The sequence below is a fragment of the Felis catus genome, chromosome F1, assembly GCF_018350175.1.
Source record: "Felis catus isolate Fca126 chromosome F1, F.catus_Fca126_mat1.0, whole genome shotgun sequence".
Classification (NCBI taxonomy): domain Eukaryota; kingdom Metazoa; phylum Chordata; class Mammalia; order Carnivora; family Felidae; genus Felis; species Felis catus.
Genome location: NC_058384.1, coordinates 63,900,683 through 63,913,428, shown reverse-complemented (window position 1 = coordinate 63,913,428; position 12,746 = coordinate 63,900,683). Strand labels below are relative to the sequence as shown.

Genomic DNA, 12,746 nt, shown 5'->3' with positions numbered 1-12,746 from the left:
GCCCCGGAACCCCCAGACTCCTTTTGCATATGTTTTCCTCGTTTTTAGCCCTGACATCTCCTCCAAAATGTGGTCTGTCCACATCTGTCTCCAGGAGGAAGCCAGCCAACCGGCCACACAGCCCCCAGGGGACAGGGACCAGGCAGGACATGAGCAAGTGTGTACTGTGTGGCTCTCCCCCACGAGACCGAGTGGCCCCAGATCTGGGAATTCCGGGATCGTCTGCTCCAGTGTGAACAAGGCTGGGAGACCCTGATAGATTGCAAGGAGTCCAGACCCCTCTCCGTAGGAATCAAACAGACATGTGTTTAGTGATGGGCGCAACTGCCCTTTGGCTACGACAGAGGGGAAAAGTACAGAATACGGAGGGGACGCATTCAGAAAAGAAATTTACATTGCCTCCGAATAACAGCATAGTCTTCTGTTAAATTCATATGTTAAATACAGAGCGGGGTAATTGAAGAACCAGGCTCCACATGCTGCCTTAGGGCGTCTGGTCTCTGAGTCGGACCGCTTCCCGTTCACCCTCACCCATCTCCTGGGCTCAGCCAGAGTCTCAGGCCTGGGCCCCACAGCCTGGTGGAAGAGTCTGGCCCGAGGACTCTGGGAGCCCAGCAGAGTGCCTAGTTCGCAGCTGCTCGGCTGGCTGAGCCCTCCCTCCAGCATGCGCCGTGGAGAGCGCTCATCGGCACTCAGAACTTGAACAGAATATGGTCTCTAATTGTGAAGAAGCTAAGACAGATTTCTGAATATGTGTTTTTAATCAATAACGGGTTAATAATCACACATCCTACCGCAGACAAAACTGGTCCCACGGCCCAGTTATTGGGACAGCGTGGACTCACGGTGATTTTTCCACTCTGAGATGGGTTTACTTTGTACCATCTACTCTCACTCCTGCCCTCTCCCTTGTGACCAAGCGGCCAGAGGTAAAGGTTTACTATGTGGTGGGGGAGTTTTTCCTCTGTTTTTGAGGACAGCCTAAGTCCGGTCCCTTGGAGAACCTGCCGGCAGCTTACAGCTACTTAGTTCATCCTCGTGGGGTGGAGCTGTTTCTCTCCCCGAGTCACCATGGTCTTTCCTTCCCCTTTGGAAGAGGGGCCTGGGGCAGGGGAGGGTCTAGAAATGTGGCCATCTCAGATTAAAGAAGAGGAGAGATGAGGAACACATTAGAAATCCAGGGGAAGGGATCTTGATGCTAATAATACAACACTCTGCATTTGCATAGCATTTGAGAGACTCGTGGCGCGCCTGCCCGCCCGTGGACCTGCTTTGCAGTCTTTCGAGAACTACCCAACCTCTCCGCCCAGTCTTGTCCAGTCTGTAAGTTGAGAGATATTATTTAACAGTCTTGGCTGAGAGAAATCATGTTAAGAACAAGATATAGACCCTGAACGAACTCCCGTATCCTCTCCAGACCAGGCACCATTCTGTAGACTCATGTGGTATCGTCCACTGGGCTGAGTCCCAAAGCAGATACTGGGATGTGAGAGAAGGGAGACCAGCGGCAGCAACTAGGAATACACAGAAAAGTTCTCCAGTTCCCTGCGGCTCAGTCGAGCTGGGTTCTGGGCCTTGAGCTGTCTCTTTCCAACCTGCGGGAGAGAAGAAGAACTTCAGACCCTCCCACAGGAGAGCCTCACAACACCCTTGTGAGGTATGAATTGTTGCCCCATTTTACAGATTAAGAAGGTGAAACTTGGAGTGGTACCACAAATAACCCAGGCTCAGCAACGAATATGAAGTAATGGAGGGGCTTGAATCCAGTTCCTCTGGCTCCAATCCTAGTGTTTTTTTTTTTTTTAACCACACCACCGTTCTTCATGACCCCATCCTAGATTTCATTGGCCCACTCAGTGTCCCCTACAACACTGGGCTGTCCAGTTGGCGTTAATGTGGGGCTACAGCTGAAGTGCCAGGAATCCCAGCAGACACCCATCCGCCTTCTCCCTCATGACCACTGGCAACATCTTTCTTGGACCACAGGTGGAAGCTCTGGTGTACCATGAGTCTAGTGGGTGGGAGTGCGCTCCATGCCTTCGTGTCTCTGATTATAAGTGGGAAGTACAATTATCTCTACCCCCATAGCATTCTGTGAAGATTAAATGAGATAACTGACTTGAAACCACTGTCGGGCTACAATATACCTGACACACCTCCGATATACCCTCAACTGTTGAGTCTCTATTTTCCAGTCCTTAAATGGCCTGATGGGAATCCATTCAACCACGAGGATCAATGGTCACTTTACAGTGTCCGCCCCCAGCAGCAGCTTAAGATGACCTGTGTCCTAGAATGGTTCCCAATTACTTGCTAACTTTAGAATATCGTTTAGATTTACTTATCCTCCCTTCTCCACACTCCTGCCCTACACACCCTTGGAAAGGAGAGACGTCCAATGTGCAGCCCACAACTGGGGACTAGCCAGAGGACAGCCCTAATTTAAAACCCAAGCTCCCCAGTGGGAGTCCAACACCAACACATGATACAACCTTGAATTAGACAACCTTTCCTTCGACTTCAGATTCTTTGTCTCTAAAATGAAAATTTGGATTAGGGGATCCCTAAAACCTCTATGATTCTGAGACCCTATGCATGAATTTTTCACAAACGTACAACTTCCAGGCCATCCTGTGGGCACCAGACCCCTCCGGAAGGAGCTCTAGAATCTTACCTCTTCATAGATAGTATTATTGAGGGAAGGGCCGTGGTTCTTCTTCTTGGATTCAGCCTGGAAATTCAGACAGTAAAGAGTACTTAACTTCAAGTTGGGAAATGTCCCACTCCTAACTGATGTGAGGCTCCAGAACAGACCTCTGAACCCACTTCCCACACCCACATACCCCTCAGGCCCGCACGTATACACATTCCCAGCACATACACACGTGTCTTCAGACAGACCTGATACAAATACCACCTGTGACCATGCATCTCATCAACACGTAATAGACACACCCCCGCAGCGTAAGCAGTTCTAGAACACACGTGAGAACTAACCGTAACACATGCCCTGACCCTGACCACGGTGAAACACTGGAAACGCTGGAATTCAGAAGCACTTTCAGTAATATGTAGTCTCCCAAACAACACCAAGCATGGGACTCTGGTGCCTGTGACCATCCATATGTCCTTGTATTACAGCACAGAACTTAAATACAAATATCCCTTGAGGTGGAAGCCAAGTTGATTGAACGGCTTATTGGAAGGAGAGTGAATAAAAAATCCTGAAAACCTGTTTGAAACCTCTCCCCCCATTTGACCCTGACCTGCATGTACTCAACACTTCCACAGTTTGGCACATTCCCAACTTCCCATACTCTCATCTTAAGTTTATGTCTTCATACTGTGACTCCAACCTTGGAAATACCATTCTTCCAACCCCTCTCCCACCCAAGGTGAAAACATGACCATGGGCACCAGGTACACATAAGACCTGTGAGCTCAGCTTGGAGCAGGGTTCGAGAGGACCATGACGGGTTGCCTCAGCCTAGAGCCCTCCATCAGCTGATGACTGGCCAGAACCCTTTTCTGGTTCCCTGAAAGTCACCATTGCGTCTCTCTAGGTCCTGGCTACTCCTCTGGCTCTGGGCTATATTCTCCCACCTCGGTAACCCCTCTGGTGTCTCTCTCCGCCATAGCCTCAGCTGACCTGCTAAGGACTCCATGGTCCCTGTGCACAAAGCACTGCCCTTCTGTCTCTGATTGTGCGTGTCTCACAGAAACTCCTAGAGACACTCCTTTAATCCACTGTTCTCTTAGACTCCGACCTGTTCTTTTTCTCCAAATAGACTTCTAGTTAGCCCGTTAACATTTAAGTAGAGCCCTTGAACCCGAGCTGCTCGGATACACACACAGCAGAAGACAACTCACAGGGAAGCACACACACCACACTCGGCAAACGCGCACCTGGCTGTGCACACGCAAAATACACAGCACCCCCTGCGGGAAAAGACTCACCTTCCGGGAAGGCTGTACCAATGCATACAAGGTGTTTGCTTCTTGTGATGTGGAAGCAGAAGGCTAATGAGAAGACAAGTAAAAGTATTTCAGAAGCATAGATCCAGGACAATCCTAGGGAGGGAGGTCACCTCTTCCACGCCTCCCCCCGGTTCTGCCCGGGCAGAGCTGAAAATACTATTCAAAGGAGCCCTGGACTCCAAGAGGTCAGACAGCCTGGATGCTGGTCCTGCTGTGTCAGTAAACATAGCTGCTATCCGTTCAGCACTTACTGTGTACTGTAGGGTCCCCCCACCCTTATAATACACCCCTGTGATAGGAACGATCACCATTTGCCCCATTCGACAGATGAGGTTCCTAAAGGGAAAATGGCCCAAGTCAGACAGTATGTTCGCAGGAGAAGCAGAATTTAAACCCCAGACCCTCCACAGCGCTGTCCTCAGCCCCTCAAGTGCCTCCCTTTGGCAACATGCCTTCCTTCTTCCGCACCTGAACCAGGTGTCCTCAGAGGCAGGTAACCGTCTTCCTTCTAGAACTCCAGAAGAGGCTCCTTCTCACTCACTCAACCTCTCAGTCTGGGATGAGCTCTTCCCTGCATATATTCAGACTCCTTTCGTGGGAATCCAATGTGGCCGAAGCCAGAAAAGTGGCAGATATCTTATATCTCTCTTTAAGGCGCTTTGACTTGGACCCACTATCAGTGAATCACATTATCTTCTGGGGAGCAGGACGAGGAAACGCCCAGCTTGGGAATTCCAAAGTGGCCATGAGGGTTGAGCACCTCTCTCCCTCCTCCCCTCCCCTCCTTCTTCCTCCGCTCCCCTCTTCCTTCATTGTCCTCCCTTCCTCTCTACCCCATTCACTTTCTCTCTTCCTCCTCTCTTGATCTTTCTCTGGAGCCTGTCACCATCCCCCAAGGATTTTCTCTGCCCCACAGCTTAGCCACCAAATTGGAGAGGTTGCTCCTTCCGGACTTAATTCTTTAAAAAATAAAAAATTAACGGCTCTGGAGTGACTCAGTCGGTTAAGCCTCTGACCCTTGATTTAGGCCCATGTCACGATCTCACGGTTTGTGGGGTTGTGCCCCGTATCGGGCTCCGTGCTGACAGTGGGAAGCCTGCTTGGGGTTTCCTCTCTCCCTCTCTCTCTCTGCCTCTCCCCTGCTCGTGCTCTCTCTCCCTCTTTCCCTCTCAAAATTAAAGAAACATTGTTTACAAAAAAGAGTTGCTTTTCATTTTTTTTAATTTTTAAAAATGAAAACTTAAAAATCTTTAAGCCATTTTTACCAGGGACTTTTCATCACTGACACCTAGAGGCAGTGTTACCCTTGAAGGAGATACCCTGGCCTAGGTTGTAATGTCGTTTTAGTTGTCGAAATTAGAGGATGTTTCTCCAGTTTAGGGGCGAATGTCTGTAATCCCAGCATGTTAGAGGTGGGGAGGGGCAGGTGGAGTGGAGGCTCAGAAGCCCTTTAGCTCAGCTTTGCCACCACCCAAGTCTGTGGCCTGGGGCACATGAGTTAACCTGTGTCTGTTTCCTCATCTGAGAAATGGAGGTTGTGTGAGACCTACTTCGTGAGGCTGCTTTGTGAGACTCATTAAGGAAATAGACGTGGGGGCGTCTGGGTAGCTCAGTCGGTCAAGCGTCTGACTCTTGAGCTCTGGTCACGATCTCACTGTTCACGAGTTCGAGCCCCATGTAAGGCTCTGCCCTCACAGTGCAGAGTCTGCTTGGGATTCTCTCTCTCTCCCTCCCTCTGCCCATCCTGGGCTCTCTCTCTGTCTCTCTCTCGAACTAAATAAAATAAACTTTAAAGGAGTGAAAATAGACATAGTAAGGACTTAATAAATGTTATCATGAAGTCATAATAAAAGAGAACAATCCAGATCCATTCCTGAAAACACATATAATAAAGAGCAGAGATTTTCTTAAAAACTATAAGGGCCCCAAGTATTGGCAGTAGCAGGGAGGGAGAACAGAAGCTGGGTCCCCTGACGAGCTCCCTCTTCCTGCTGACTATCTGGGCCACACCTGCTGCCAGGCATGAAGAGAGAAAGAATGCCTGCACCGGTCTTCCCCGCTCTGTTCAGCTCTGCCAAGGTACTTCAGAACCACATGGATCTTTCCACCAACTTAACGCAGACTCTGGGAGCACCAGGCTCTTATTTTGCCGTTCAAGAGTGCGAGCTTCCGAAAGGCATCAGGAAGCCCCATGGACAGGTATGGAATGGATTCGAGAAAACAGAACCGTACCTGGGACTGGATCATGGAGTAGATGGTGCTCCCTTCTCCAGGGGGATTCGGCTTCTGCTCCTGCACAAGAAATTGTAAAAGGGGGGTGGGGGAAGGGCCTGGGTAGCTCTGTCTATTGAGCATCTGACTTCCGATTTTGGCTCGGGTCATCATTTCACAGTTCGTGAGATCGAGCCCAGTGTCAGGCTCCACACTGATGGCACAGAGCCTGCTGTGAATTCTCTCTCTCCCTCTCTTTCTGCCCCTCCCCCGCCTGCTCGCTCCCTCTCTCTCTCTCTCAAAATAAGTAAACATTAAAAAAAAGAAAAAAAGAAAAGAGCCCCTGGGTGGCTCAGTCAGTTAAGTGTCCGACTTCGGCTCAGGTCATGATCTCACGGCTCATGGGTTCAAGACCTGCGTCGGGCTCTGTGCTGACAGCTCGGAGCCTGGAGCCTGCTTCCGATTCTGGGTCTCCCTCTCCCTCTGCCTCTCCCCCCCATCTCTCTCTCAAAACTAAACAAACATTACAAAAAAATTTTTTTTAAGAGGGTCTCCTGGAAGGAGGTGGTCATTAATCACCCCAGGATGGGGAAAAACAGTAGAAAAAGCAACTCACGCTGGAGTCATTAAGTGTCACATGCAAGGAACCACCCAGGTGTGAAGGGATCCCACCGAGTGACCCTGTCCAAGGGGTCTCCTGCCACTTCCTTCACTTTGGTAACCTAGAAACTTGCGTTTGCCACATAACCATTGATAACGGGCTGAGCTCTGAGTAGGGCTGAGATCTGAGCCTTACGTCAGGGCCTTCACATTCAGAGGTTTTCACTGTTTCAAAGCCCCCTCTCTAGATCCAGCCTTAGCAGCTAGTCTGCCCTTGGCCTCCAGCCAGCGCCTGGGCAGCTACAGAGCTGGATGAAGTCCTGGACACAAGGCCAAAGGCACGTGCCTTTCCTGTTCTCTTCCTGCCCACAGGAGACGGGGCTGAAGGTGTTTTGTGCTGCCCACTCCTGACTACATATTTCCAGTTGGGCTCTGATGAGGAAGTGAGAGGAGGCCAGCAGGGCTCGTTGGACAAGGAAGAAGCTAAGAGCCAAAAAACAGCAGCCGTCTTGGAGGGCTAAAGAGTTGTGGGCATCTGGCAAGAAACAGGAGCTTCCTCTTTTCCTTTTCTGCCCAGACCTGAGGAAAGTGTCTGCAGAGAGGTCAGAAGCAAGCCCCAGAGGAAGATCACATGAGCTTGAGATTTAGGCCTGCAGACGGAACCCTGGAGCCAGGAGGGAAACGCCAGCAAGGGAGCAGGTCCCAGAGCGAGGCGCTCCTGACTCAGAAGCAGGGAAACAAGCCTGAGTCCCCCAGGAGGTTTCTTATGCTCTAAATAGATTTCCTCTGGGGGCGCCTGGGTGGCTCTGTTGGTTGAGTGTCCGAGTTCGGCTCAGGTCATGATCTTGCGGGTCTGTGAGTTCGAGCCCCATGTCGGGCTCCGTGCTGACAGCTTGGAGCCTGGAACCTGCTTCGGATTCTGGGTCTCCCTCTCTCTCTGACCCTCCCCTGCTCACGCTCTATCTCTGTCTCTCTGTCAAAAATAAATAAAACGTTAAAACAAATTGTTTTAAATAGATTTCCTCTGTTCTCCTTCATAGACCTAACTGAAAGGAGAGGCAATTTGTCATGAGCATGGGCTTCAGTGACTGCAGTCAGATACACTTGCCCTCAGGAATTTGTCCCAGCAAATGGTGGTGATGGGGGGAAAAAGACCCTTTGTGTTCCTTACCCCGTTATTGCACTGCTGAGCAAGGGAACGGGGGTGGGGGTAGCTGCCCCGATTCGTGGTTCCCCCCAAACCCAGACCTGAGGGAAGTGGCTTCTCTGTTCTACAAGGCCTCACGCAGAGGGGCCCAGCCCCTGTGACTTCCTGCCTTGCCCTCTCAGGCCGAGCTCCAGGATTGGGATAGGAAGAGGGCCTTCCTCCCCCCCGCCCACCCTGCCCACTGGGCAGTTGGGTTAGGCACTGCCTTTCCCCCAGGTCTGTCACCACTTCCTGCCCTGTCCAGGGGCAGAGCGGTGGGGGGCACCCTGCACCGTTCTGCAGTTCCCTTCTCCGCTGCACCCGCCCCCCCCCCCACCCCCCGGGGACCAGGCGGAGTTGGCCCCAGCCTGCCGAGGCTGGCTGGAGAGGTTCCCAAGGAGGCCACGCCGGCTTCGCGGCTTCGTGCTAACCTAGCTCCCTTCTCCAGCACCTCAGCCGGACTCAGGCCTCTTCCCAAAATGCCGTGAACGCAGACCGCGGGGCCAGCTACAACGCTCTTACGCTTTGGCTGGTCGGCCTGGCATCCTCCGCAGCCTGGGCGACAGCCAAGGGACCCAGAAAAGCAAACTTGGACTTGCGAGGCACGAGAATCTGTGGCCAGGCGCAAAATACGAGCCAGCTGGACTCTTCCCAGGGCTTAGCCCAGCTGGAGAGGCCGGGCAGAAAGGGCAGCGTGTGGCCAGGCAAGAGCAGTGCCCCGCCGTCTGCTGGGGATTTGTCGGGCTCCGTCCTTCTCAGCAGGTTTTCTCGTGATTTCTGCTTTTCCTCCACAGCCAGAGCTAGCAGGCGGGTGGGGAAGACGGACGGAAAGGCCACGGGTCACTTGGAAAAGACACTGGTGTCCCTGCTCCGGATGGCCATCCGCCCGAGAAGCATCTCCCAGGCTAGTGAAGAGAGACCCCGGGCCCTAGGGTACCGCACCTGATTCCTCTTGATTTGCACGTTGTTGACATCTTCATAAACCGTCAGAAACTCCTCCGTGCCGTCCTCTGTGAGAGAGAAGCAGCAGAGACAGAGATGCAGAGACCTCCCGAGGGCGTCCTGTCCAAGCTTCTGCGTTGCACGCTCCCACCTCCAGCCCAGGTGGCCAAGACCTCGAGAAAGGTTCTAGAAAGGAGGCAGACGGGTGCTCTCCCCAGAAGGCCAGCACAGGACCAGCAACCACCCGACACACCTACTCCGTCAGGCCCCGGGCAGCACCCCAGCAAGCCGGCCGCCGGCAGGTAAATCTGCACGTTGGGCTGTATACACCTCGAGGAACCCCGGAAGGCGTGAGCTGGGAGAAAGGCCCCCTACACACACACACACACACACACACACACACACACACACGCACGTGCACGCACACACGTCCCAACGCTCTAGAAGAGAAGGAGGTGCTGTGCTCCCAGGCGGATGCGTTGGGGGATGGCAGGTCAGGCAACAGCACGTCCTGGGGACCCTCCACTTACGTGACTGCTTCATCTTCCTCCTCCACACACAGAAGCCGGTGAGGGCGCCCAGGAACAGCGTGATTAGAAGGACCACGATGATCACCAACAAGTGCAGAGACTTGTCCTCTGGGGACATGGACGCGTGAGGCCTGAGCACTCAGCCTTCTCTCTCCTCCCTTCCCGTCTGACACGGGACTTGCCTGAGACCCACACTCCTCTCTCAGGCCCCGCTAAGCTCGTCAGCAAGGCTGGCTCTCTGTGCAGTGGGGTGACCTCCCCCGAGTGATGCTACCAGTGTGGATCCTACTGTCTCCCAGGCCTGGCTCCGTACCTTTGGTCAACTCCCTTAACTTCGCTGAGCCTCCATTTTCTCACTTACAAAAGGAGACAATGTTGGGGCACTTGGGGCTCAGTCAGTTAAGCATCTGACTCGACTTCAGCTCAGGTCATGACCTCACGGTTCGTGGGATCCAGCCCCACGTTGGGCTCCTTACTTCCGGTGCAGACACTGCTTGGGATTCTCTCTCTCTCTCTCTCTCTCTCTCTCTCTCCCTCTCCCTCTCCCTCTCTCCTCTCTCTCTGCCTCTCCCCCACTTGTGCTCTTGCTTCCTTCTCAAGATAAATAAATAAACTTTTTTTTTTTTTTTTTTTTTTTTTTTTTTTTAAAGAAAGGAGAGGGGCAGGGCGCCTGGGTGGCTCAGTCAGTTAAGCGTCTGACTTCGGCTCAGGTCGTGATCTCGCGGTTCGTGGGTTCGAGCCCCACCATCGGGCTCTGTGCTGACAGCTCAGAGCCTGGAGCCTGCTTCGGATTCTGTGTCTCCCTCTCTCTCTCTCTCTGCCCCTCCCCCGCTGACATTCTCTCCCTCTCTCAAAAATAAACAAACACTTTTTTGAAAAGGAGATAATGTCATCTACATAAGGGGGTTGACCACATGATCTGATATGTGCACGGCATATGTTACATCTGTCCATTCTTTTGTTAACTCAACAGAACGTATTGCACCTCACTATGTGCCGCGAAATTCTCCCATTTCCCCTTCCTGCCCCTCCTGCCTCCGCTGCTCTTCCTCATTCGAACTTCCACATTTAACATCAGTGTCGCACATGCAGCCTTTTGTATCAGCCCGCCCGCAAGGGGAGAAGGGAAAGGAATTACGTGCTCTTCACAAGCGTTACCTCATCTAATCTTACCAGCAGTCCCGCCAGGTACCTGTTATCGTCCCCCATTACCCGGCAGAAAAACTGAGGCTCAGAGAGGTTGGGGAAACTGCCTGAGATCACGGAGCTAGTGAATCATGAAACCACAGCTGACATGACCCAAAAGCCAGTGTCCCTGTGACTCCAAATCACTCCGGCTTGCTCGTTTCTTTTTTGCCCAGGAATGCCTAGTTTTGTGGCCCCTGCTGGGCTGTAAGCTCTTTAAGGACAGAGACAGCAGGTAGGTTTTTACCTGCTGCGCCCGTGCTGATGGAACACTAAGTCTTTATTTATCTGATAAAAATCGGTGCAAACTTAACTCAGGGTAACTCTTAGGATGTGCACAAGCAATAAACCAAGAACTCTTCCAGGAACCCCTGTGGCCATCCTGATGTTCCCGTGCCCCAGGACACTGCTGTTACCTCTTGGGGAACTACATGGCCTGGGGGAGTTATCACTTGGGAGGAGGAAACAGGTTCCCCATCAGTCTCTCCCAGGAAGGGATAATCAGCAGCCATAGTAGGGCTGTGACTCATCAAACAGACCAGCATTCTCTAAAATGAAGGAAAAACTCGAATCTTCTGGGAGATGCTTGATGGGGATGAAACTCATCCCGACTAAGATAGGCCTGGTTTATGGGAACTGTGTGCCCAGAGACCAGGACTGCCCCAAGGAGATGCTGCAAGGCAGCCAAGGGATCTCATGCCCAGGTATCTCGGGCATGAGCCTGGTTATGGGGTCCAACACTTTCAGCCCCTGTTAGAGCCCAAAGTGCTCCACTTACTCTGGGAGTCACCCGGACAGTGCAGGATGAAGGTGCGGTTTGTCCAGCTGACCAAGTTGCTGACATTGCAGGTATATATGTGCGAGCTGTTGGCATCGATCTGGTCCTCCAGCGTGTTGTGATTCCTTGCTGTCTCGATCAGCACGCTCCCTCTATACCAATCATAGCTCACGTTATCACCGCTGGGGACCGAGCAGGACAGAGTCACTTGGCACCTCCCTCCCTCCAGGACCTTCGAGTCCTGTAGTACTCGGGGCTCCCCTACGTGATCTGGAAGCAGAGATTCTGATCAGAAAGGCACTGGAAATAAAAGTCCTACAGGAGTCCGAGGGGCAGGCTGCGCTGTTCTAGGGACTCACCAAACACAGAAACCTGGAACGTGTAGTCCTTAACTTTTCCATGTTCATCAGTCGCCTCAAAGATGTAGAAGCCGCTGTCCTGCTGCTGAGCTGCCTGGATGGTGAGACTTAAGTTCTGGGTTATAAAACCGAATCTTTTGTTGAGGTGATTCAAAGTCCAATTTTTATCGTTGCAATAATCAGACTCACACTTCCATGTCAGTATCACAGAAGATTCTGAAGGTGAGGGCCCCGGCCTCTTCCATTGAACAGATTCTATGTTCTTCGCCAGTGTCTTGGGAGGGCATAACCGGAGACATGTTCCTGAGAGTCCAACCACACGTTTAGCAGAATCTAGGGATTCCAGAGAAGAGAACTCAGGCTGGAGGAGGTAGGAAGGGCATCAGCCCTGAACATTGTGGGCAATCGGATGGGACTTCCCTTGTGGCAAGAAGATGGGGACACCTATGAGGAGACCAGAGGCTAAGAGAGCCTAGAAGTGTACTTCCCTTTCCTGCCTCCCCTCTCCCCAGGCTCTGTGCCACTTGTCTAGAGGAGCCCACCGGCCAGTAATAATAGTTAAACTCTCTCGACTTCTTACTGTGGGCAGCAGATTTTAAACACTTCATGTGCTTTAACTATATTTAACTACATGTTTTAACAGTGACCTTATGAGAGTTTTATCCCCATTTGACAGGTGAAAAAAAAAAAAAAACTGAGTTAGAAAGAACTTAAAAGTAACTAGCCCAAGCTACACGGTAAGAACAGTGAGCTTGAAATCCACTCCATTTGCTTCTACAGGACGGGCTCTTAACCACAATGTTACAAACACCATATCCGACGTGACTCCCTCCCTGCGGTGCTGAGGCAGCCACTCCTGGCCAGCGGTGACTGCTGGAAATTCTGAAGGGCCACACCCAGAAAGCCTGGCCTTCCAAGCTGAATCCATAGCTCGCTCCGCTGTCCTCCCACAGAGCGAGGTTCATAACCCTCTCTTG

General features: G+C 52.0%; 1 protein-coding gene across 2 annotated transcripts in view; it reads right to left on the bottom strand.

Annotated features, from left to right (window-relative positions):
- Positions 1–400: 400 nt before the first annotated feature.
- Positions 401–12,746, bottom strand: part of CD244 (CD244 molecule) — a 31,017-nt gene continuing 18,671 nt past the window's right edge. The window contains exons 2-9 of one of the 2 annotated variants that reach the window (XM_006943031.5): positions 11,770–12,102; positions 11,411–11,680; positions 9,448–9,555; positions 8,918–8,985; positions 6,211–6,270; positions 3,958–4,020; positions 2,675–2,731; positions 401–1,595 (exon numbers count right to left, since the gene is read on the bottom strand). In XM_006943031.5, the coding sequence (XP_006943093.1) occupies positions 1,515–1,595; positions 2,675–2,731; positions 3,958–4,020; positions 6,211–6,270; positions 8,918–8,985; positions 9,448–9,555; positions 11,411–11,680; positions 11,770–12,102 (1,040 nt within the window). In that variant the 3' untranslated portion in view covers positions 401–1,514. The remainder of the gene's footprint in view (positions 1,596–2,674; positions 2,732–3,957; positions 4,021–6,210; positions 6,271–8,917; positions 8,986–9,447; positions 9,556–11,410; positions 11,681–11,769; positions 12,103–12,746) is intronic. The other variant, XM_019822309.3, reaches the window with a different exon arrangement.